The sequence below is a fragment of the Polypterus senegalus genome, chromosome 10 (assembly GCF_016835505.1).
Source record: "Polypterus senegalus isolate Bchr_013 chromosome 10, ASM1683550v1, whole genome shotgun sequence".
NCBI classification, from domain to species: domain Eukaryota; kingdom Metazoa; phylum Chordata; class Cladistia; order Polypteriformes; family Polypteridae; genus Polypterus; species Polypterus senegalus.
The window spans coordinates 162,063,784-162,090,526 of record NC_053163.1 but is presented as its reverse complement, the minus strand read 5'-3'; the positions used below and the strand labels follow the sequence as shown (position 1 = coordinate 162,090,526).

Genomic DNA, 26,743 nt, shown 5'->3' with positions numbered 1-26,743 from the left:
ACTTCAGTACACCAGAGAAACATCTGACACAAAGATCTACAGACACTGAAGCAGCAGACCAACACTCAGGTCCTCCTTCAAACGTTGGACCACGACTACGGGTGGACCTGACGTACAGATGTCGGGGGTCTGGTGTCCTTTGTGGTCCTTCTCAAACCTTTGGCACTTTGGAGGTTCTGATCATTGGCACCTCATCTGAACGCCTGATTCTAATTGTGGGGATACTCTTGAGTGATACAAATGAACACAAGTTATCTACCTCCGCCACGCCAGTCTGTTGGCATGACGCCTGTCCAAATGCCTTCACCTAGTCTACCACGTCCATGGGGTGGACTTACTTTTTCACATGGCTGATGTCACCTGCATGGATGGGCAAAGCACCGCATTCATTCCACTCCAGTTATCACTGCATAAGGAAAACAAAATAAAGGTCAAGGTTTCATAAAATAAGCATTTATTAAACAAAGAGTGGAAAAGAGCAGTTCAATACAAAAGGACATTTGACCAAAGTGAAGGCCAACATGGCGGGTCAAGTTCCTGACAGGCTGAGCCGGCCAGCAGCGCGGAATGAAAATGGCCTTAAAAAAATAACTCTATATTCTAGAAGAAGTCGGCCCCCTTCCACAGCAGTTAGGGGGGCACCGGACAATGAAGTGCATCTGATAGCTGCCCTCCTGCGAGGGCCCAGGGGTCTCTGCGCCATCATAAGCAGACGGCTGCACCACAGTGGTCACCCTTAGACTGGCGTGCGATGACACTTTGGTTTTTAAAGCTACACGTTAAACTCCTACTTTAATGTGCAGTCAAGGCGCTACATCGACAAACGGTAACCGATTATCTCAGAAGACTTGGGGCGGCTGGTTTGATGGATTTCATACTTGAAACAGCCTCTGGGCCTAAAACAAAATGGAACTTAAAATTCGGACCAAACTAACATTTTGTAACACTGAAAACAAACTTTTTTTTTTTAATATTATATATATATATATATGGGGTTAGAACCAAACAACAAAAACGCGACACACACACACACACACGTACAGAACAGAGCGCTGCCATATCAGCACTGGCACACAACTCAACATGTCATCCTTCCTTTGTGTCATTAAGGTAAACCCGACGGCCTCTCGGGAGGGAATTCTGGGTGAAGGAGGCCAAAAGTCCCACCCGCTCTCAAGGTGGGCCGGCCCCCCATCTGAAAGGGGCCGAGCGTAAAGGGTCTCCATCGCCAGCTCGCTCTTGCGCTTCTCCTCCCATTGGCCGTCACCAAGAACAGGAGTGAGTGGGCTACATAAACTGGTCGGTGCGACTCTCTCATCGTTAAATACGTCAGTGGGGCGCCTGCTCGCCAGTGGGAGCAAAGATGAAGAAAACGAAAATGTCCTAAAAAGACAAACTCCATTATAAAAACAGACAACTGGACAGAACTCTATGTACATACAAACACAGATATAAAAATAAATTCTCTGTCTCCCAAGTGGTCTCTTAACGTCACACAGCAGGTCGGAGGTCTGACACGCCAGGCCACTACGTGGGCACGGCGCTTCTCAGTGACACATCTGCAGGGTCATTTCTTTCTGTTGGGAGGAAATCGAGAAATCCTTTAGTGCGGCGGCCCCCCGTGAACGCCAGCGAGCGTGACGGACAGGCAGACAGACAGACAGCTTACCAGAGGCCCCAGCTCCTTCTGGTCTATGAGGTTGAACTCCATCACAAAGTAGTAGAAGTGCTTGTAGCAGGTGTTCATGTGGGCCTCGGCCCCCATCATGTTCACGCGGTCGAAGTGGTGGATGTACACGTGAACGAAGACCCGGAAGAGGCGCGACAGAATCTTTTTGGCCACCTGCATGAAGTTTTTTGGAAAGGGGGTACCTGAAAAAAGATGAAGAGGAAGGTGGGGTTAGTATACTGGAAGGCCTACAGAGGAGACCCCGAGCGGAGGATGCCAGTCAGTACAAACGAGGTCTGCGGCAGGTCCTGTGCTCGAGGGGTGCATTTGAGCCAAAAGTCTGTAACTCCGATCAAGCTGAAGGGTGGTGTGGTGGCTCCGGACCCCAAGGGTGCTGGTTCAGACCCCCTCACCTCTAACGCGGCCTGCCTCGGCTTCAGTTCTAAACGTGCCACTGGCCTGTCTCTCTGCCCCTGTAAAGACAGACACTTGTGGTGGTCTTCATGACAGATGGGCGCTGTAATAAACAAAGCTGACAGGATTTATTAACAACGGACGTGAAATCTCAAACCACAGGCCCCAAACACAAGAAACTAAACTCAGGCTTGTCATCCTGTCACTTGTGTCCTCGTGGGGGTCAGGGCACGGACCTCGAGTACCTGCAGGCACATTCTACTAAACGCACAATGCCAACCAAAACAAACAAATGCAATCAGAAAAACGGTTCAAGTGCGGCATCTGAAAGTGGGTGCGTGGGTGGGCTATAAAGAGGGCAAAAGGGGTGCCAAGAAGAGGCAGATGGCAACAAGTATCTGGGAAAATGATGATCTCTCAGAGGATCGTAGTGGGCGAACTGAAGCCCAATCAAGTGACCAAGCCAGCACTGAAGACCCTGTCTGACTGGCTCTGGTGACTTACGAGTCCCTCAGAACTCCCTTTGAATTGCGGAGTGGTTGGCACACGTGTACCCGCTCTCAGTACAGACAGCCACATGTCACTCCTGGCCTCACCTGCAAACTGCCCATCTACAGTTTTACCACAGCAAGCCCCCGACTAACCATGGGGTCTTCATGCTTACTGCCTGAAGTGTACAAAAGTTCAGTGTGCCACCACGCGCCATGCCAGCGATGGACTCCTGCAAAGGGAGCTAGGCGACAGGACGCTGTGACCTTACGACCTTCTAATAATGACAATCAAAGAGTAGAGGCTGGCGGACACCCAGACAGGGGCTGGAAATGTCTGCACACAGCTTCCCACATAAACGGTGGGGTTTCTAAAAGGACGACGCTCTGACCCGCGACCCCCTCGATAAGGCAGGGGGCCTGCAAGCCAGACCAGCACACGTATGAGAATTCAGACCACCGAGATGTGACGACGTGAACGGGATGCTCACAACGTATCTCACTGGCCTTTTAAGATGGCCAGTGCTGCTCTTTCACACTGAAGACCTTCGTCATCGTTTTGTCATCAGTTGCTGTCACCTGTCAGCCAAGCTTCACTCCGCCATGCTGGTTTTCATATGGTGTGGGTGCCGATAAATTAAACACTGCAGCCGTGTCCGGTTCTCCTAACGTAGTTGGACCACTCGACTGCACGCATATTGCAGTAAGGGCGCCTAGCGGGAACGAAGATGCTTTTGTTAACTGTGAGCAGTGAGTCGTCTGTGACAATGACAAGCGTCAGGTCTCAGTGGCCTCAGACAACCCATGGCTCATTTATTTTGGTGACGGCCTGCACTCTTCATTGTAACAGCAATCACGTCATGCCATGTGCCAAGTGGCAGCGGCTCTCCACTCAGACACCGGTGCCATGTGGGAGGCGGTCACTTGGTGTGTCAGAGGCGTGGCTGCTCTACAGCGTTGTGATTGCATATGCATGAGGCTGATTAGCATACTCCACCCACATATTTACTGTACAAGGCGACTGTGACTTGTAAACAGTAAACTGCACAGAACTGAGCGTACGCCGCCGTTTATTAATCGGCCCTCACATCTTACGTTTTTTTGTTTGCTGTGCCCCTTAAGTTTTATAAATGAGGCCCACAGAATGGTGAAAGAGTGCGGGGGCTCATCAGTAGATAAAGGCCTGGGCACCCAGAGACCTGGAATGAAAACCTGAAAGCATCCCCATGCCACCGACAGGAATACTCAGAAATTCAGTTGTGTCATTTTTATGAACACACAAAGCAGGAATTAAGCGACCGTTCAGTCAAGTAAGGATGGCATCCAATTAAAAGTAAAGCTGCAGCCTCTGTGGTCCTCCAGGACTGACCTCAGGTTCTTTCCCCACCATAACAACTTTGACCAGGAACTTCTGTTGCGTTCCCAGTGTGGGCATGGAGGCCACTGGCAGTTCCTGGTGGTCTTATGTGACTGTCTTTTTAGCTCCCGCTCCAGATGATTTTGTTTTTGTTCTGCCAAACAGTATTGAGGGTGGGCCTCGGGCGATGAATTGGGCCAAATGCTTGACCACAAGCAGTGGTGCCACCTTACAAACCTCTTAGCACTTTTGCAGTTTTTGGTGAAGTTGGAGCTTCGCCCTTTGCATCGCCTCGCTCTTCATCGCTGCCCCCTTGGTGTGCCACGCCTTGTACCACATTGAAGCTATCAGCTCCCCCGGGAATCCAGGGTGCTTCAAAGTAATAAATAAATGGTTGGGGAGCCCCCCACAAACTCCTGAACGTGCTGCGCCTCACTACACACCACTTCGCCCTCCTTGGCATGTCACTTACTTTACCTAAATGTTAAGAGTTCTTGTGCCAAGGACACAAGGCATGAACGCGACCCTGGCCTGCCATAGACAAACTCACAGATTACTGAAAACTGGTCAGGGGAAAGAGGGGCATTAAACAAACAAGGGGTGTCAAAAAACAAAACGGGCACTGCCATGTCAGGCTTGACTGTGACTGAGAAATGACGATCTGAAGTGATGCAGGGTGACATGGCCGTCACCACGACTGCCTCACGCGTGTCAGTAGCCGATAATCATCTGGGATACAAGCAGCGTTTATCAGGGACTTTTTCTGAGTCAAGTACGTCACTTCACTGACCAAGGGGAACCAACGCTTGTCATATTTTCAAAAGTGGCACAGAGGGTGTAAATGAGGAGGAGGACGAGGACTCAATCATGTGGACTCCTTAAAACTTAAGGTCCAGTAAGAATTTGGTGTCTTGTAAAAACAAGCTCACCGGGCACAGGAGCACAATTGTGATGTGCCATCACCCGCTGGTGGAATGGCGCGCCCTCCACCTCATTCCCACCCGGCAGCAGCTCTCCCAGGGGCACCTTCTTCCGTTCCTCCCAAACCTGCACTGGATTTCCTGCGACGATCCGAGTAGAGCCACCCAGCCCTGAAGTGCGGTCTGTGCTGCCATCTAGAGGAGAAGAGCGAGCCGTTTCAGAGTCGTCACTCATGACAACACTCCCTTCATTTACTTTTATGAATCCCAGAGGGGACGCAGCCTTTCTCACAGGACCTCTGGGGGTCAGAGTGCCAGGTCGGCCATTGTACAGCGGCCCTGGGGCACTTTTCAGGTGCCCAGTGGAGAATATTTAAATGTTTCCTTGAACCCCCTTTACACCAAACCCACTGTAGTTTAAGACACCAGTTTTGAATTACGGCTCTCCGGTTATCTTATTCTATCTGGGACTCCGGCATGTTGTGTTCGTTTTGTAATCGATAAATCGACCGCACCCACTGGCAGTTGGGCGAACGGTGGCAATGGACGTATCGTGACATCGGTGGGCACAAGGAGACCCTCCTCCTGTTGACGCCCATCAGCGTTTGATCCCTCGAGGTCGACTCTACGACACGCCAGCCCACAAACTAAATTAGCAGCAGTGCATTAAGAAACGCCACGGGGTGCCTTCACACCTTCAGCAATAGGCCTTCATGGCACCCCACTGGCACTGCTCCATTATTAGCCGAGTTTTGGATTTCGTAGCTTGTGTGCGAGTTTCAGGGGGCCGTCGTTTTAGATCTCTTCAGCTGCAGTTACTACTGATTGTGCCAAAACGGAGCCGGACTTCATTTGTAAGTCGCTTTGAAGAAAGGCATCTGCCAAAAGAATAAACGGAACGTCAAATGTGGCGTGAGCTCATAACGGCGTTACTGGAGGGGCCGACCCCAGTCGGGTGGGATGTGCGTGGCATACAGAAGGTGCAGGAGACTTTCTTTAAAGGGTCAGTCGAGTCGGCAGCTCATTAGTCATCAGGACCTCCAGAGCTGGGGAATTATGGGACGAATGAGGAACCAAAGCTGAACGACAGTCGTGTGAAAAAGTAAGTACCCCCAAGGAAGGTGGGTTTGCAACCCCCCTTAACATATATGGACAAATCAAGAATTGATCTTCACTGAAACATCATCTTCAGATAAAGAGGATTGGGGGGCGCAATAAAAATGAGACTTTAACAAAAAATGAAGAGGTTTGCCATTTCTGTCCGTGAGCCTGGGCTCGAATAGCTGGAACTGCCCCTCAAGTCGGCGTCTCCTAGAACCGCCTGGTGGTCTTGGACATCGACTCCTGTATTTCTTTGAGTCTTAAGGGGGTCTAGCATGCACAACCTTTTTTAAATACCAATGCATCTTGATGGGACCTGGCCATTCCAGGGCTGCCACTGCTTTTGATTCTTTCGTGTGTCATGCTGCACAAATGGGTGGGCTTCAATCTTCATGCCACTCTTGAGCCCCCTTTGGTACAATAAAGAATTTCCAGTGGACTCTGGGATGGTGAGCTGCCCACACACCGATGGAGCCAAACCTGAACACGTCCACCACCAGGTCTTATGGTGACTATCGGGGGTCTTCGGGGTCAAATGCAGCCTTTGGTTTTTGCCAAGCAGGTCTTCTGGTGCTGTGGGCAGACGTCCCTCTCTTGCCTCGTCTGGTCCAGAAGTCCCTGCTCTTTGCCGACATCTTCTTGGGCACACCAACCCATGAAGGTCTCATTCATTCTCAAGGTCAACTCATGCTCTCTGAGGCTGAAGCTACTAGAAGTGGTGGTCTTATCTCTCTGATGACACCTATAAGGGGGTCTCATCGGTCTTAGCTGCAGCAGTTACCGTATCTACTCGCATTTAAGTTCTCCCGCGTATAAGTCGGGGCTTGATTGATTATATCGTATCATTTCTGGTATTTTATAAATGTCGGTCGTAGAAGTCGAATGTGGAAAACTCCCGCTATTGGTCCATGGGATTACGATATGCTAATGAGCGACCCGAGAGAGTCACCACGGGGCACACGGCCTTCCTCTTCTATGTATTGTGCCTACGTGACCACACGGTATTTAATAGCTGCACTATTCCGAAGTGACGTTTGCACCGTTTAGTGTCCTTTGTATCTCACGCCCTCATACATCTTTATCGTAACAGCATCCCTGATCTACGATCGCAAGAGAATATGAAGCTGGTTTGGAATTAAAAGTCGTTGAAGTGGCAAAAGAAATTGGTAACAAAATTCAATGCGTCTGAGAAACTGATGTGAGATTGGAGGAAGAAAAGAAAAAAAAAATGTAAGTGTCGTATGTCTGAACGGGCGTACAAGTCGGGGTCTGATTTCACGATCGATGTTTCAGGTTTCAAGACCCCGACTTGTACACGGGGACATGCGGTGTGTGTCTTCTTCACACTACGTCACTTTAAAGGTCAGCTACAGTCGTCAGCCAAAGCAGCGTCTTCTGCTTCTCTCGTTTGGCCGCCTGGACGCCCCGTAATGAGATTCTGGCCTTTTCAGCATCTCGTGTTCTGCCGTTGGGCTGAACTTGCTGGGCCGGCCAACATGGCAGCAGTTTGAAATCCCCTCCACTTGTAGACGAGGGTCCGGACGTTTCACACTTTATCTAGAGATCTCTTTCAGCCATTCCCAGAGTCCCAGGCATCTGCAACTTTCTTTCCGACGGCCCCATTGAGCTCCTTCAGTGTCGATGTGGTGGCAGCAGACACTCCAGCAACAAAGAGCGGACCAAACTAAACAGGCGGGCTGCTTTAAATGAGACCCCCTCTTAGTCAGACAAGACCCCCTCTGACGATCTGTCAATCACCAGACAGTGACAAAGGGGCGGGGGTTCACTTTTTCCGTGTGTGAAATCTGAACGGTTTGTTTGTTTAAATTATATGACAGGCACCAAAATGTGGCTCACCTATAGAGAGGGTCTCATATTATGGGATATCATCTCCTGCTGAACTCTGCTCTGTACTATTTATTATATGGTATCGAGGATGACTTGGCTTCTGTTCCCCCACTGCACACCCGCCTTACCTGCAAAGGGGTCTCTCTCTGAATTTCCTTTCCTGAGGTTTCTTCCATTTTATACCCAACTAGGGTTTTCTTGTCTTCTTACAGAGTCAAGGCTGGGGGTCTGTTAAAGCCCCCTGTGGCCCACCTTGTGTGATTTACCACTAAAACGGAAGTAACAGGAGAGTTACAATTTGTTACTCACCCTCACCTGTTCTGTTTCTCTTCTCGGTACTCAAATGTGCCACTTGGTGCCCCTGCCCACCTGCCAAGTTCTTCTACCCGCCTAAGCTAAAGTCATCTCTGATAGAGGATCACAGTAATCACTGGGTAGTGGGGTCCTGTCATCGGATTGGCTGTCTCAGCTGTGGAATGGCCAATAGGGGAAGGCAGCTTGATGGATGAGGACTCCAGGACTCTGAACAAATCCAAATCTTATTATGGGATATCATCGACTGTTAAATTCTGCTCCGTACTTGTAATACATTAGATAAATCAAAGTATTTATTGTATTGTCCCCCACCTTACCTGCAAAGGGGTCTCTCTTTGAATTTTTTTTCCCTACTAGGGTTTTTTTTGGGAGTTTTATTCTTGTCTTCTTAGAGAGAGTCAAGGCTGGGGGGCTCTGAAAAGGCAGGGTCCGTTAAAGCCCACGGCGGCACCACTTGTGTGATTTTGGGCTCTACACAAATGTCTTGTCTTGTCTTGTCTTGTACTGTACTGTACTGTATTGTCTTGTACTGTAATGTCTTGTACTGTCCAGATGAAGATCAACTCTTGCGATGCTTACAGATGTTACGCAGTCCATGGGGTGTACTTTCTTTTTCACACTCCACACCACCTCACGGAGGTACAGCTTAGCTTGCCGCTCAGTCAGGACTTCACCTCCGCACCGGGATCATGAAACACGAAGTTAAAGGACGGGGGAGGATTTCTTTGCCCCCCCAATTTGTTGCCACTTTAAGGGACCCCCGATCATAACTCAGTGGTCACTCCATTTGGAGAATACGCACGGATGATTTTAATGCTAATATTTGGTGTTGTTGGCACACACAATTCTGCCTCTTCTTACTGACCCCCCCAATGCCAGGTTCTCCTTTCCAATGCCCCCCGGTGCCAAGCAGATTTCATTACATTTGGTCTTCCCAAAGATATCCCAGCAGGAGATAAAAAAAATACTTCAAGGAAAATGTCCAGACAATCAAGCAGTAGCCTTGGTTAGAAAAGCCCTCGGCCTCATGGGCACCGGTGCCTCGGCAGTGAGGTGTGGTAACCGCGAGGTCCTCCATGGGTACTTTGGGCGCAGACAACTTGCTGTTTCAGGTGTAAGAGTTTGCCATTTGTTTGGGTTTAAATAAAGTTTTCTAGTCAGGAAGCGATCGTCGTTTTCCATCACGAGCGCCGAGTGTGCACACAAACCTCTGACCACCTCGTTCAGCGGGCGCACACGCAGCTCTGCACCTTCCTCTGCAGAGTTTGGAGTGCGCGTGTGGTCCACCTCAGCTGCAGGAAACGGCGGTTGCTAGGCAATAAGCTAGGGGTGGGCATCCCTTGTCATGCAGGTCTGTGTGTGGAGCGAGAGCGCCGTGAAGGAGTGGACCTCATCGGTGTGCTGTGGGCAATAAAACGGACAGGTGGGCACAGGGCGAGAGCTACAAATGGGGGTGTTAAGAAAACTAAGCGTGAAGTTCAATGGACACAACGGATAAGCACAGGACTGAAGAGAGGGGACAAGCCGAAGTGCCACCTGCACCCCGAGGTCCAATGTGGCCGTGACACCAAACGCTCCAAGCCTGTGCGGCTCCATCACCCCCTGTTGTTTGGAAGAAGCACACACTTACTCCAACTACCATGACGACAGTGCCAACTGTGGCCTGGCACGTTCACCTGTCAACCCCACGCCCCCCCAGTCAAAGCTTTCCACCACAAAACCCAAACCTCTGGGTGAGAGAGGACAGGGTGAGCCTCCGTGGCACACAAACGGTGAACAAAGTATGACATGAAGGCCAAGGCCACGTCACGGTGCCACCTTCATACAACTGGCAGGAATGGACCGAAGGATCTTGTGAACAAACTCGCCAGCGCAGCTCAGCTTCAGCCGATGGCACCCTGCAGTGTTCTGCTGGCTATGGTGGTCACCACTTTGTCACCCGTGTACAGTCACACTGGGTCAGCCTGGGCGGAGTGGCCTGGCCTGCCTTCGTCCAAACTGCTCCAATGAAGAGGTTTTAGTTACCCACAGCGCCACTTTTATATCCCGTTATTTCCTAAAGACACGGACGACACGAACACGGACGCCATGGGTACGAAACTAAAGACATGACAGAGCCGTCACCGACCGCGCAGCACGTTGACATATGAAGACGAAGGTCATGCAAGGAGTCAGCCTCAACCCCGGCCCTCGGCTCAATGACAAAGGGTGTGCAGTGGGGCCAGGCTGGCATCAAGTGACCTCACACTGGCACTTTACTTATTTGAGGCCCCAAATGACACGCAGGCAGGCAGGCAGGCAGGCGGATGGCAAAGCCACTTAGCAACATCTCTGACATCATCAAAGTCACAGAAGAGCAGGCCAGAGGGCTCGCGCTCCGACAATTCAGCCCATTGTTCCCGTCTCCGATGAGAATCACAAGGCCTGGAAGTTAATTTCATGCCCCTGTTCTGCTCCCATTTCCAGATCAATGCCCCTTTTATGCCCGCTGCCCTTGTGGTCTCGTTTCCTCACTCCCCCGATTTGCGTGAAGCCCCTCGTCACGCTTACTTAGACTTCACCCTGAATGGTGGTCCTCAGAGAGGCACCGATACCACATCTGAAGGTGGCACAGGGCACAATCAACGGGTTACTAAAAAGAGACATTCTTGGGCTCACTTCCAGCGGGTAACGCAGGAGGCCTTAACTGCACATGGCACCTCTAAACTCCATCACCTTCAGCGTCGTGAAGCAGCAGTCCGATGCCACCAGAGCACACTGTCACAGCTGATGACAATGGTGACGGCGCTTTACAGAGAGCCAAAGGTACAACGTGTGGCACGGGGGTGAAGGCTCTGGACTTCAAACCCTGACACCACCGTGTGACCCCAAGCAGGTCGCTAAACCCACCTGGGCTCTAACCAATGATCTCAAATGTGAAAGTCGCTTTGGATAAACAAACATCAACTGCTGCCTCTGGAGTGACATCTGGTTTACAGCAGGGGTCCGCACCGAGCCCTCCGTCATTCTCGGAGATTACAAACTGGAACGGATGGGAATCAAGTGAAGCCTTTAGGCTCAGGGAGCGCGCAAGACAAAGGACCAAAGCGGGGTCTTGGTGCCAACTGGCAAAGAAAGTGAGTGCCAAGTGCTGGGAGAGAATGAAGGCAGGGGACGCCAGTTAAATATCAAATGACCGGGGACCACCAAGCATGTGAAAGAGGACTGGGGGTCCGTTTGTGATCCTCTAATGTATGTGGGCCATGAAAGAGCAACGGATAAGAACACTGATGGTGATGGTGATGAAGGGGGCAATCAGAGGGGACGCAAAAGTGAGGACCACAAGAGACGAAACTCAAGAACAACGGCAGAGGGAAACAAAGTAAAATGGACAGCAGGGCACAAAGAGGAACGGCAAAGACCGAGGAGGAGGAGGAGGATGGACCGACTTGTGCAAGAGAGATTTAGCAGGGTGGCAAGAAGATGACGAGGAATGTGCGCGTCTTTGGACAGTGGCATAAAGGGGAGCACAGGCCGGTGACGTCACTCCCGAGGTCCCCTTAACCGCTACACCACACACATAAGGACCCTCAGTAACAGCTCAGAAGCCCCCTCCGAGTGCCACTTTCCACCCCACTGCCCTGTTAGCGCCGTCAAGCAGGAGTGTAAGAGGACACCAAGGCCGAGGACAATTGTGACGATTACGTCAGCTGCCAAGCACCTGAAGCGAGAAGCCAGGCGAGTAACACGAGGGGCAAAATGAGGAGGAAGAGGAAGAACCGAGGGCACGGCCAAGCGCTCTGAAAACGGACAATCGCGATCGAGAACTGACCGATGGGGCACAACGGGACACCCTGTCATGTGACCGATGGGACGATCGAGGCCACGGCATCTCATCAACCAATCAGGGACTGACTGGGAAATAAAAAATAAAACCTTTCAAACAAAGTGAAATTCAAGTCCCATCTGTAGGAAACCATAAAAAGAACTCAAAATCTACGAGAAACACACTGGCCAAACTGGTACACGGCATGAAAGTCTTCCAGTTTGGATTTTCAAGACCACATCTCACCAGAAGGCAAAGCATCATGGGACACCAAGACGTCAACCGCGGCCACAGAAGGAGTTTGTGCAGAGAGAGCCCCTTAACTGAACTACCCAGAATGCCGTGTGCTTCGGCCCGATGGGCGAGTCAAGGCAGACGGGAAGAAGCCAAGTCTTGTGCTGCGTTTGCCTGGCACTGGCGCCACCACTGGGCGAGCGAGTGAGAAGACGGCGGGCACTGCGATTCTGGCGGTTCAGGAGAGGTCGGCTAATTTGAGTGCTAAACCCGGTGGGTACGTCTGCCTCAATGACAGTTATACGAATTACCCCATTATACTGGCATCCAGCAAAGCGGACACGCTGTGCAGTCATTCTGTGATGGGGATCCATGCAGGTGGCACAGTGGGCAGTGGGGGTGCTGCCGCTCTGCAATAAGGAGACTGGGAGTTCGCTTCTGGGGCCCTCCCTGCGCACTTTGAGTAGCGAATAAAAACGCTCAATAAACGTGAAGAGTATTATATATTATTATTTGGGCCATGCTGCCAACTCCTAACCCACCCACTCCTTCACCCGGAAGTCAAAAGAATTTGAAAATGTCTATGAGGAGGTCAAACGGTCCACACACCAGACCAGTGGCACCAGGGGGTCAGATGAGCATGCCAGTGGGTGGCATCGTGGAGGATTAAAGCAGTGAATGAAAGTGGAGCGGGCAGCACGGTGGCGCAGTGGGTAGAACTGGTGCCTCGCAGTTAGACCTCGGTTTGCTTCTCGGGTCCTCCCTGTGTGGAGTTTGCGTGGCTTTCACTCCCACAGTCCAAAGACATGCAGGTCAGGTGAACTGGCACTTCTAAATTGTCCCTACTGTGTTCTTGGTGTGTTTGTGTGTGTGCCCTGCGGTGGGCTGGCGACCTGCCTGGGGTTTGTTCCCTGCCTTGTGCCCTGTGTTGGCTGGGATTGGCTCCAGCAGACCCCCGTGACCCCGTGTTCGGATTCAACAGGTTGGAAAATGGAAGGATGGATGAAAGTGGAGCTCTGTGTTCACTCGGCACAGGACTCGACAGAAGAGCGCCGCGCTCGCCGTTAATGACAATGACGTGCGTTTATTATAGTGACACGTTGGCAGGAGGGGACAGCAGAAACATCATTGGGCAGAATGTGGCACCACTGTTCAAAGACAGAAAACGCCAGGCAGAAGCACGGGGAGTGAGTGCATTAAAACTCGTGGACTCGGGTATGTCTGCCACACAGGACCTGCGTTAACACACACACACACACACACACACACACACACGTCAGGCCGTACCGAGGACTCAATAAAGAGTGAGAGCCCAAAAAATAAATAAATAAATAAAGCCACCTGAGGCCCCCAAGCCACTGAGCAGGGCAGGGCAGACCCACCTCAGTCCGGCCGCTGGACCACCTTTGGGAGATGAAAACCCACAGTGAGAACAGGGCACTCGGGTGCTGCCCATGATGTATCAGAGTGTACGCATATAAAGATGGCAGGCCAGCGCCCGTCAGATCCACATATTAAAACAGATGGAGATAACGAAAGGGCCAGACAGGAAGGCCGCTTCTGGGGCACACACACGGGCACTTGGGTCTGTCTATATGCCAATAAAAGACGACGTAATAGCAACAAACCGCCATCTGAGCGATGAACTGCTCCCCAGCAGCTTCACGACTGTGTGCCCGGCCTCGGGCAGATGTGACGACTTATGAAACATAAAGGCCGGAAACTCAATCACTCAGATATGCAAAGTGCAACTTCAGTTCATGCAAACCAGAATCAGTGTTGCCACATCGCTATCAGTACGTCCACATTAACACCAGCGGGCAATCGTGGCATCCGCAGCCAGCGCCTCCAGATCAGGGTGCGTCTCACTGCTAGAAAAGTACAAGCGGAAACAAAAACAGCAAAAAGCAAGAGCGTGTGAAATGCCAACCTGTGGCACGTCACGAGTGTCCGTGTGCCTACCAAGTCGCCACTGTACTCAGGCTGCTTTTGTTGGAGACCCTGTGTGCCAGCGAGTGCTCAAACGCCAGCCCCGGATCAGCACTTCTTTATGGAAGGAAACGGCAGGAGAAGGAGGAGGGTGGCAGGGACACAAGGACTGACAGCTGGCATTCACATCGATCACCGGTCCAGTCGAGCTGCTGCTGCCATCTTCAGGTGTAGCGTCTCTTCTTAGCTGTTGTGGTCATTTGTACCAAGTTGACGTGTTTTTAATGTTATGTGGGGGTCTCTCTGTGAAGCCTAATGACAAACCAAATTTCCCTCTGGGGACAATAAAAGTGAATTGAAACGAATCATCTGGGCAGGCAAAGTGAAATGAAGCTAATAAACCCCCCCAAACCCCCCCTCGAGTTTTCTGGGCCAACTTCCTGTTCGTATTTCTAATCAAACGACTTCACGCCCAGTGATGCCAGCGCTTTACACTTTAGAAGGTCGCTCTTAACTGTCACACCTGCTGCAGACCAGTCACTCTGATTTGGGGTCTTCTGTTGATTTAATGACAAGCTGAAAGAGAGGCGGTGCTGTGATGAGGGGCTTCACTCGGCTCCAGGGGTCCAAAGACGTCTCCCTCGTGGCTTGCTGTTTGCTGGCACAGCTCAGAACAACAAACGGCCCAAAGCTTCAGTGGGACTCAGGAAGACGACGTTAAAATCGGGGACCCCAGCCAGGCGAAGTTTCAGTCACGTGTGAAGAGTGAGTTTCTGTTTAATTCAGAGAACCGTCTTCATGACGGAACGGAGCTTTTGTTTTTTTTTTTTTTTTAATCCATATTTTAAAATTGTTATTGCAGGCGGTCTCATCAGGACCCTCAAGTGTGACGACGACACGCTAGGGACTTGCCATTCAGACACTTGAGAGAAACGTCACGTCTCAAGAAGAATAAAAACATCCAGGGATGAGACGAGACTTTTTTAGAAAGAACTTCACGTCCCGCGAGATTTAACCGAAGCCCGCGGCCCACCCACCTCTCACTCGTGTGAATGCGACTGTCAGACAGACTAAGTGAAGAAGAAAGGGCAGCGCGTCGAAAAGAGGCCGAAAAGCGAGGGAGAGAAAAGAATTAAAAATAAAAAAAAATAATCAAAGTGCAAATTCGGAAAATAATAAAAGTTCTAATGAGCTCGGACCAAGTGGAACTGAAAACCAAACAGGGCCAGGTGGGGACGGAAATAAAAGACAAAGAGTAGACGACAAAGTAGAACGGCACAGAGAATTCAAAAACGCTGGCGCGATAAACACATGCAGAGCAGGTTAGAGATGACGGAAGTACGAAAATTCAAAAGTCTCTGAAAACTGATAGCACAAATAAACTGAAATCATTACTCAGTGAAATAACGGAACAGCGAAAAGAGATCGAATATACGGACAGAGGCGATATGACAGAAGTGTGAAGATATTGTAAGGCTTTAACGTTGAAGTCGGAGACTCGTAGATCGTCTGATTCGTTTTGTGAAGAGGCGTATCCACGAGCATTAAAAAGATTTGTTGTTTGGTGAAAGTGAAATCCACAAACACGGCACGCAAAATATCTGAATCTACGATAATCTGTTCACAGTCGCATCATTCAACGCTCAAAACGTAGATTTACACGATTCAGGGGCCTCATGGTTTTGTGCGTACGCGCCATTTATACGTTACATACGCCGGTGTCCACGCTCCAATCACGATGTATAAAACCTAAACTTGGCGTAAAGCTGCACACATTTCCACGGTAGCTCATACCCCGTTGTATGCAAGTTCTCTGCTCGGTTTGGCAGACTGGCACCCAGCGTCCAAGCAGTGCTACTGTTCCAGTGTGGTTTCCTTTCCTTTATTAGATCAACATCCCTGACGCGGCTTTATAAATACTCTGAAACTAACCTCATATTGTTTGTTAGTTCAATGATCGGATTGTAATTAACCAGTAACAATATAAGGGCCACAGAATGGCCAAACTATTCTAAATACCATCACTGCTTTAGCGTCGTTACTCTCACTGCACCACTCGGAGTATTAATGTCAGTGTATCCGAGTGTGGAATCACAGCAGCTGATCGGATTATCAGGATACAACATCGAGCACACGCCGCCTCAGCCACACACACAGTCTATTTGAACTGCTCTCATACGACAAACACTTCAGAGCCTTTCCTGTACGGACCTCGCGGTTCACAAAGAGTCTCTAAACGCACTCAGTCAGCCATCAGGTGCTCCTCGTAGACCTGCTAGGACTTCTTAGTGCAATCACCTCACTGGAAACTGGCGATACAGTTATAACATCACACAACCTGCGCCACTTTATAAAGCGCGTATTCATATATGATGACGAGATCATTAAGATGAAATGCAGTAAAATATGTTTATTATATTATACAGGTAAAACTAACTTCATTTAAATAATCTACATGGTTAATATTTAAACATGTGAGGACGCGGCGTCGCTGCGCTAGCAAGGAGTTGCCGCTCCCTTCACAGATTGTTTCTGCCTCATGTTGTATTCTTGCTGGGACTGACGTGACACTAGAAGGACAGACAGATAGAATAATTAAACACGTACTACGAAGAGAATTCAAATGTTCCGTAAACGTTTTGAACAATCGGCGTTCTCAGCTTACAGATGGCTTAACGTCCATTACAGAGCTGATTGTGTGGCGATTGGGTATCTGGAGAAAGAAAAGGAAGGACAGGAATTGGAGGTTAGTACGTCCGAGAGAGACACGACTGCTACAGTAAAGTATTTCATCGAAGGTCACGCACACTGTGCCACCGTGTTCCCATGTTTAATAACGTGCTTTAACTCCTATGATCATGAAAATGATATCGTGTATACATCTGAGTATTTTAGTTATTCAGAGAGCTGGAATATCACGAATGTAAAGGATTCTGTGTCCTGTCGGAGGAAGAGAGCCGGTTTAAGAAGCACGTAGTGATTCACACACACAGAGCACATACAGCATTTAACGTGCGACTTTACTTACGATGTGATTTGAGAAACTGGCTAATTAAACGATTTTAAGATGAAGTTTATGATGTTCTACTTTAATGACAAAATAAACTACGTGATTAAAGTGGAAATGTCGAGATTCAAGTTGACATTTCGTGATTTTTTCCCCACTGTGTGCCTTTTTTTTTTTTTCTCTGTACCCTAATAAGCTGTCATGCGACACTCAGACGGTGGGCTACGACTCATCTTTTCACGGTAACTTTGATATCTGACAACTTCTTTTTTATTTCGGGCACTGTGCGACTTTGTGAACTTGAGCTTACGAGTTTCTCCGACACGCCAGGTCACTCGATCAACTTCCTTTTGTTGTTTATTCCACTGTTTAAACCAACAAAATAGTTTTTTTTGCCTCCACTTGGTATTTGCTGAATTTCTATTTTCCCCCCAGTGTTTTTGCCATTGTCTTTTCACAGAACGCTGAGCTTAAGGGCTATTGATATTGATTTGCATATTCAAAGAGGCATAATTCTGGGAGGAGACGGGGCGGGACAGCAGGCGCCTGCTTACTTTTCACGCTCACCAGGATTTATAGGGCAGAACAAGGTGGAAGTTGGCGTCTGCACAGATTTATGCATCTGGATTTTTTTGTGCATACGCACATTTCCGCTTTTGTCCACACGCCACATTAGAGTGCGAGTTCTACGCATGGCGTTATACATGAGGCCCCAGGACCTTATGCTATTAGAATCGATGGTCCCGCAACAATTAAAACTACGACAAGTTTAATTTCAAAGAAACCACAATTCAGTCAGGTTTATTTTTATGATCACAGAGAGGTAATGCAACAAAGAATCGAAAGAGTTAAACGATCGGACGTGCTAGAAATTCTACAGCTAATAATGGATACAAATCCACACGTCCAAAAGTATCGCACTTTACATGAAATTTATCTGAAACACACAGACAAAGAAGTTTTCTTGGATTTTCTTGGATTTCTATATGAATCTGAAAGATCACACTGGCATAGATAATAAACCAACATGTGACAAATTGTCAGCGATAATGGCTTCAAAAGACGCAGACAAAGACAGAGTTGACATCTGCGTTTACCCAAAAGCACAGCACAATACGTCACAATACGTCACAAGCAGCAGATCCGGAAAATGACGAGCACGTAGGGCCTGCACGGGGGTTGGCGAGCGCAGTGAGCAGAGCCCCCCAGTATATACAATAACTAGCTGTGCCCACATAGTAATGAAACAGGGCAACAGGCATTGGCACTGTATCAGATTGTGTTCAGTTCGGACCGGACAGCGTTCCCCACATGGGGAGAAGGGCACATGGCCGTGATATCTGTGCCCATGAGCAGCGACCCTCTAAAACACACGGGGCTCTGATCTCTCTGTCAAAACCACCAAACGTTACTCGTTAACAATGTGTAGATGGTAATGTCTGCTGAACAAACAGGCATCGCTAGCTAAGAGGAGGCGAGGTGCGCTCCAACACGTGGTGGCAGGTAGAGCGACTCGAACGGAGGAAGGCCCCGCTCCCCCTGCTCTTGGATTTGCATAAATACATCGGAACCACAAGTGAACTCCGGTACTTAGCGCGATGAGAGAAGTCGCAAAATCAACCGGAAAGTTCAAGTAAATTCTAGAAAACAACCCGATCGAAATCCGTGAAGTTAATTCTCTTGTGAAAAGCGGACAGACAGACAGAACGCCCATGGATCACAAAATTTTCAAAACCGTTTCTTAGAGAGCACCAATGGACCAAGGGTAACCGACATTCCAAATGTCAAGTCCCAAGTCCTCCGATTTCGTGTCAGTGGGATTTGGCTTTTATATTTATAGATAGATTGACAAAATGGCTGAAGTGGCGTCTTTAAGCAAAGGCCAATCTGTCCAGTGAACGCCGACACGGCTAACAAGGATTTGCTCTCAGTCAAGATAAACGTTAATATGGCACAGAAAACTAAATGACATGGTAATAAAGATGGCACCAACTCCTGTCCACATCCTCTCTGACGTTACAGAGGTTTCAGTTTAAAAGAGCTTTAAAAGGTCTACAGGACGGTAGTGAGACCAGCTGTGTTATATGGGCTGGTGACGGTGGCACAGGAGACAGAGCGGAGGTGGCAGAGTTAAAGATTTACATTGGGTGTGAGGAGGATGGACAGGATTAGGAATGAGGACATCAGAGGGTCAGCTCAGGTGGGACGGTTTAGAGACAAAGTCAGAGAGGCGAGATTGGTGCTGGTTTGGATGTGCAGAGGAGAGATGCTGGGTATAATGGGAGAAGGGTGCTAAGGATAGAGCTGCCAGGGAAGAGGAGAAGAGGAAGGACTAAGAGGAGGTTTACAGATGTGGTTAGAGAGGACATGAAGGTGATGGGGGGGGTGACAGGACAAGATGACAAGGACAGGAAGATATGGAAGAAGATGATCAGCTGTGGTGACCAGTAATGAGAGCAGCCGAAAGAAGAAGTAGTTGTTTTAGGGCTCCTGGTTGGTCAGGTGACATAATGACAGAAGTCTGTCACAGGTTACTTTGGGACGCAGTGATTGAGGACCCCAAGGTGTGTGGTGGGGGAATAAAATAAAAAATGAACTCCTGCAAGAGGGGCTCAAACCTCGTCCCAGTAGCAATGGTAGGGTTTGGACTGGGATGAATGAACACACAATGGGAACAAAAACTGGGAGGAAGTTCTCAGCAAGGCGAACACAACAGCCGCTGAATGCCCACCGGCTCGAGGGTTTGGCTCCAAGCAGCTAATAAGAGGCGGCCTTCACCCACGGCCAGCGCTCTCGCCAGCGCCACTCTGCCTTAAAGTGCCCTGATCTGACGTTCACTGTGACATTCCTACAAGTAAAGGCACACAAATGACACGCCATCCTCCTCCTGGTTCTCTTTTAATATTCTTTGCTTTTGTATTTTTGATCCGCTTGTTGTTTCTTATTCTAATTTAGAACTTTGTGCTTCTGCCAGGATTACTCCAGGCCTGCTGCCAATCCCCTCTAGCGCAGGGCCCACCACAGTGGACTTCCCAACTCTTCAGTCACCCCAAAGACAATCCCGCTGGAGCTCAACTCAGATGCGACCTTCAAACGATAAAAAGTGGCACAGAATCAGGAGCACCATGGAGATGGCATTTGGACCTCCTCTGCATGTTGTAGTGAACGTGACAGGGACGAACACCGAGGCTGAATTGCACCTCTCAACTAATCTGACGTCACTTTATATGCATTTCTGCACTGAAAAGATGGGCGGCAGTGCCAAAGCAGTGCGTAAATAGAGAGGAGGTGGCAGACTCAAAAAGCATTTCAGGCAGCTGTACCCACCCATCACACTGACATTCCTGTGCACTTCCTGAATGCCACCCTCACCCTCCCGTTTTTCCGAGAAGCCCTTGCAGAGGGAAGCAGACAAACGATCATCAGTCACGCGGGACCTCCTGAGACGGTCAGTGCCAGTGATAAGGGGGCTCAAAGTCCCAGCTGCCACCTTTCACTTTCTCTTCCATGTCACCAGAGGCTGACAAACGTCCTGCACTAAACCAACGAGAGGCAGCTGGCGAGCTGCTGAGATTCATGTGAGGCACTCGGGTCGATTATTTAGGAGCCAAAAATTAATATTAAAAGTGGAAATAAAGTCTTAGAATACTTGGTGGGACTAAACTGGCCCTACGTGAGTGGGTGTTGGCACACGACCAGCGGGGACAGGCGCCGATTGGTGAATATTGGGATGCCTTTGGTCTGCATGGCGCAGATCGACGACTCATCAGATGGAATGAATGTTTCTAAAATTATTAAGAATGCGACTCCGTGAAGATTTAATGGCCGTTCAAAGTTACTGAAGTGCGACTGTCTGCCATATTAGTGGCTCACTCACTCCACGAGCGTGACGGTGACAGCTTCACACACAGTAGCTTCTGGCTTAGATATGACGGCGGGCAGAAGACTTCACAGAAACGTAATCAGTCAGTCAGTGATGCCAATTACTTTGTTCAGAGCGCAGCCTGGTGGCTCTTACAGTCAGAGACTCGCTGCCATTCCACCTTTGCTTTCCTGCTCGGGGTCGAGGCCTAAACCGACGTTTCCACTTATGACCACGGCATATGAAAGGCAGCCAATCTGACATCATTATCATGGAGCACAAGGCACAGCAATGGCCGCATATGCCCTGCTCAGCAGTCTTAAAGCGGGCCTGTGGGCGCAGAGCGTGCGACCTACCTCTCAGACGCTGGGTACTCCTCTCAGCTCTCTAGTGACGTAACATCAGGGTAGAGTTTGGGCGCCCGCTTTCTGAACAAGAGCCGTCCTGTCCACATTCCTTAGTCAAGACAAACACACCAAACTGTTTACCAGGACTTGGCACCCTGAATGTCAACGAGCTGCCCGACTATGAGGAGGACCACAACAAACACCACGATGACCGTCACAGACACTCCCAGGACACGAGAGCAGGCAATTCAGCCCCTCAAAGCTCGCCAGTCCTGTCCTCTCAGCAAGTCGAGTTGTGAAAGTCCCTAACGTCCTCCTGCCCACCACACTACTGGCTCGCTTATTCCAAGCGTAAAGAAAAACTTGCGAATGTTCGTGTGAAATGCCACCCGTGTCCACGATGAGCTCATATTAAAGTCGCCGTCTCGATTCACTTCATCACTTTAAACACTTCGACCTTAAAATTTGGAAAAACAAAGAAAGAGACCAAGGTGATCACAGACGGGCTCTGGCCATACGACAAGTGCCCGCATCGCCGACATCAAGTGCGCAAACGCTTACCGACATTGGTGGGGAAGATGTCCTCATTGTTGATCTGCATCTCGATCCAATCCATCAGTAGGCTCATGTACTTGGGGGCGGACAGGGCCGTGGGCTTCTTGTATCGGCACTCGTCCTGCCAGCGGTACTCGTACTTGGGGCCTCCCGACATGACGGGGCAGGACTGGTCAGTGCAGTACTCGCAGATGGTGCCGTAGATCAGGTTGATGCGATTGAAAAAGTCCACCACGTGGACGGCCACCCAGTCGTGCAGCCCTTCGCCGTGCGGGAGCTGCACCGCCTGCTTCAGGTCGAGGCCTGCATTGAGAGACGCCTGCGCCTTCTTGTGCAGCTCAAACCTCTGAGTGCCCTGCTCAAACTTGCGCTTGGGTCGGAAGGTCTTGTCCTTATTGAAGACCTGCTTGAGTGCCATGGACATCGTTCAGTGCGTCAGAAGTGAGGCCGGGTGAGCGGCGGCTTCAGGGACCGAGGAGGCTCTGTGGACGCTTGGGTGACCTGTGGGGGAAAAAAATAAAAAATAAATAGAAAATAACGAAAGACACACAAGTTAACAGACCACCGGGGGGACGACTCCTACCGTCACTGAGGAGCGGACTAACGGCAAAGAACTCGCAGCCCAAAGCCGAGATGGGCGCCATCAGAAGTTAAAAAGGACAACGCAATACATTTTAGTGTAGCCGAAAAAGTGATGCCACAGTGGGCTTTAACAGCCCCCCAAGAAGACAAGAAACCCCCTTGTAGGGAAAAAGAAACCCCAGGAAAAGAAGTTCAAAGAGAGGCAACCTGTCCAGGTAGGGTGGGTGAGCAGTGGTGGGGTCAACACAAGTCATCCTCGATACGATAGAAGAGACGTCACAAGTGCACAGCAGATGATATCCCATAATACCATCTGGAGACCTCGGCCATCAAACTGCCTCCCCCTACTGGCCATTCCACAGGCGAGTCGGCGCTGGGCCAGCCAATCCGATGACAGGACCCCTCTACCTGACGATTCCTGCCATCAGAGCTGACTTTTCCCACTTGGCAGGTGGGCAGTGCCACCCCGTGCCACATTTGAGTATTTGCCCTCTCTGTCATTTCTAGGGGCTAAAAGAGTGAAAGTGACCTGCGCCAATGAGGAAGGCCAAAACGAGGAAACTGCTTTTACAAAAGGGGCAAATACAAACGTAGAGCCGCTTGGCAAGGCGACGTCAAGACCCAACGCTCACTCAGCAGGTAAAAGGAGGCGGGTGGCATCTCTATGCCCCCTTTCTAAATCCCCTCCATTTTTGGATTTTTGAGACGACGGATGGCCTCACCTTCAGACAAAATGCAATGCTAGAGAACGGGGGGGCCGAGAGAAGACGACACGATTCAGGTTTGAAATCAGGACTTTCTTCACTCAAGGAGCAAACCCTGTGAAATGCTGAGCACCCCCATAGTGTCGAGACCCCCATAGTGTGGATACGCGACTTAGCAGTAATAACCCGAACTCAACGCCACCATCGAGGAATCGTCACCCCCCCACCATGATGCTTTCGCTCAGACAGACCGGCCGGCAGGTTTGTAAGCATCAGCCGCTCATTAGAAATCCTGACATGGCGTCTCAGCAGGACGGACTGCGAGGGCTCTGCACCAAAACGTCAGAGCCACTCGCTTGTACACTGGCTTGTGTGTTTTGGGTCACCGTTCAGCTGGACGAGTCACAGAAGGTCACCAGAACATTCTTAAAGTGACAGCAACTGCCCGTTCAAATTCAGTTTCTTCATCCAGCGCCATGTTTTACTGCAGGACTGAGGAGGACCCTCTTACACTGGCACACTGTTGTGAGCTTCTTTAAAACCGTAAGACTTGTTTGGATAAACACGGCTTTAAAGTCTCAGATGATCTCTCGGTTAACTTTACTGCTCAGCCTCCTGCACACTTCATTACAAGCTGCAGACCCGAGTAGGTGACAAATGAAGAATCCTGGTGCTCTTACTGTCAAATGGCAGGCGCAGTCACCCGTGTCGTCTCCAAAGCTTTTACTTTTGGCTCATCATTCCAAAATGCCACCGGATCTCCCAAGTGTCTGCTTGCCAATGCTCCTCGCTACTCTTCCATGCACCCCACTTCTCCTCGGCCCCTTGCTGATTGATCATGGAGTCATGGACACTGACCTTGGCGGAGGCTGACGAGGCCTGCCGTTCTCTGGACGCTCTTCTGGGACCCTCTGGCACCTTCTCTGAATGAATTGACCCTCTGCCCTTGGCATCATCTTGGCAGACTGAGCTTTCCCAAACTTGTTCTCCACTCGAGGTACCAGCTGTGGCCCTACTGTCTTAGAAATGTCACCCCGTCCTGATTGGGAGGTTTTCCTTATCTCTTGTGGATTTTCTGTTGGTCGAGACTTAGCGTTGTTGCAGGGTGAGGGTGAATGTCAGGGGTGATTAACACTCACAATGGCCAACCAACTAACTGGGGTCAGCTGCCCGAGTGGGGAACTGAGGGGCAGTGCGGGTGTCGGATAACATTAAGATGCTAAACAGTAACAGAGCGCTTATTAAATGTTTTCTCCGATTCCCTTTATCTCATGTTAGTCTGTCAACGGCAACTCATGGAGGCAAACAATAACTGAGAACACTTTTCACGATCTTTTAAGGTTCGTTGCCGATTTTCTTTTGACCTGAATCTATCAATACGGGGACTCGTTTATTAATCAGCCCCTTTCTGCTGTGCCCTCCACCGCCTCATTAAACAGGGGGGCTGCCTCCGCGCCTCGACCGACCCCTGTTGCTTGTACTCAGTCGAACTTGGAGGAGTTGAATCTTCATCTTCCGCTCCCGACAGGCTCCTCGTTCATCCATTTCTTCTCACTCGGTCCTGCCGTCCCGTTCATTATTTCAGCGGCGACAAACGCGCATTTCAACGATAGCACAACATCTAAAACTGTAAACGTGTTGCCAGCGGCGCACTTACGTACTTTATGTCGTTTTCAGCCCCATCACTTTGTAATACTCCACCATTATTCGAAGGGCTACTTCACGCCTGCCGCTCTGCTCGTCATCTGCGCTTTCCGCCGTCGGATTTATCGTCTGATAGGCTGACATGCACGTCATTCACGGCTGTCTATGGAGTTCACAACCTGACTTAAAAAGTGGCAAACAATTCTTTATCGCAATTTAGGCGACTCTCGAAAACTACGGGATGACTCCTTGGAATCTCCTGCTGCCCTCACAAATAGCTAACTGCAAAGGCAAACACGGCGGGACTCCAAGCAGCCGACAAAGAGAGCGCGAGCGGACGGGCGGGCGAGGCACAGACACCAGGATGGCCCGCCCGTTCAGTAGCGGGGTGCCGACGCCGAGCAGATCGCTAGTCAGCCGCCTGGAGCTGCAGGTGTGCCCGGCATCCAGTCTTCCTCTAATCCACCCCCTTCATTATCCTTCTTCCCTGGCCTTTAGGCCCCACTTCCATCATCAGGACATCGAAACTTTTTACTTACCAGCCAAACAGTAAACTTCGGGCGAGACTTGCCTCCCGAGTGCTCTGAAGTCCTAATCGAGTTGATAAGCAAGAGGAAAGAAAACGTCTGTCTGACCCAAAGTTACCGCTGGCGCTCTCCTTCGCTCGCTTCTACACACACAAGCGGTAAATCGCACAGCACACAACAGGCGGGCCGGGCGGGACTCTTTACTTCCTGCCGAGTGACTTGACGGCCCGATTAGCCACGCCCTTCTGTGCGCTGTGGGCGTGACAAAGCAGCAGAGAGCGCGAGATCCTGAGGAGGAGACTTCACACTTGCAAGCGCGACAAGCTCACTCGCAGGCTTCCTTTCTCTCTGACGAGGTGTGTCTTGTGGGGACGATTGCGCCCCTCGGGTCATCAGCGGGAATTTCTAGCCACTTACCTGGAAATCCCTCAGCTACCCAGGAAAGGAGCTGCCAGGAAATCAGGCGATTTTCTACGCGCATCGTCACCATCGGACCTGTCCTTGGATCATATTTTCAAGGAGGTGTGCGTTAATAGACTTGTGCTTTATAAAACAGGTAGGATGAAAGTCAGATCTAAACAAGGAAATACACAGTGCGCATGTGCAGTAAATAAATGGAAACGAGACTTCAAGATGACGAAGTGCAAAGCCGTCGTGTCAGAGCAGGCGCTATACAGACGGGCTTCGATTGTGCTTTACTGTCGGTAATCACTTAGGGCTGCAGCTCGTTCTGAAGTAAACGTTATCACTATCTATCTATCTATCTATCTATCTATCTATCTATCTATCTATCTATCTATCTATCTATCTATCATTATATAGTGCCTTTCATATCTATCTATCTATCTATCTATCTATCTATCTATCTATCTATCATATAGTGCCTTATCTATCTATCTATCTTTTATATAGTGCCTTTCCTAGATATCTGTATGTCTGTCGTCTGTAAGTGGAAGCTGCAGTATGTGCAGACAGCAAGCCCAAAGTCAGGTGTTTATTTAAAGTGGGAATGCCCAGATCAGTTTTTTTTCTTTTTGTTTCTTTCTCATGTGGGAGTTATTTTGCCAGATCATATGATATTCCTCTTCTTTCTTTCTTTCTCCTACTTGTTTTTGTCCAGTTCATTGATTTCCCTTGCAGAGTCCCAGGTCCCCTCAAGGACGTCACCCACTGATGCCTGTAGCTCTGGACTCTGACCGGTCCTCTCCTGTGTCCTGCTCAGGTCCCCCCATCAGCTGCAGTCCACAGGCCTGTCCGGGGTATCCTGGTGGTGGTCATTGGCGTTGTTTTTTCCAGCCGGTTGTTGTTCTCCTCCTCCGCTGGTAGTGCGTGTGCCACTTGTCTGGTGGCTTATGTGACGTTCATCACCTTGGGATGACAGACTGATGCTGGCACTTTTCCTAATTATTGTCAGTGGCTCACCGTCATTGCCGGA

General features: G+C 49.8%; 1 protein-coding gene across 3 annotated transcripts; it reads right to left on the bottom strand.

Moving 5' to 3' along the window:
* Positions 1-996: 996 nt before the first annotated feature.
* On the bottom strand, positions 997-25,811 carry mob3a (MOB kinase activator 3A). 3 transcript variants are annotated; one of them, XM_039767182.1, is made up of 4 exons: positions 25,726-25,811; positions 21,858-22,352; positions 1,670-1,872; positions 997-1,577 (listed from the first exon to the last, which is right to left on the bottom strand). In XM_039767182.1, exons 2-4 carry the CDS (start codon positions 22,273-22,275, stop codon positions 1,548-1,550), a joined length of 651 nt encoding a protein of 216 aa, XP_039623116.1. In that variant the 5' UTR covers positions 22,276-22,352; positions 25,726-25,811; the 3' UTR covers positions 997-1,547. The 3 variants fall into 3 exon arrangements, with proteins under 3 accessions (XP_039623116.1, XP_039623115.1, XP_039623117.1); XM_039767181.1 differs by lacking the exon at positions 25,726-25,811 and adding an exon at positions 25,321-25,487; XM_039767183.1 differs by lacking the exon at positions 25,726-25,811 and adding an exon at positions 24,799-24,844.
* Between the last annotated feature and the right edge of the window lie 932 nt (positions 25,812-26,743).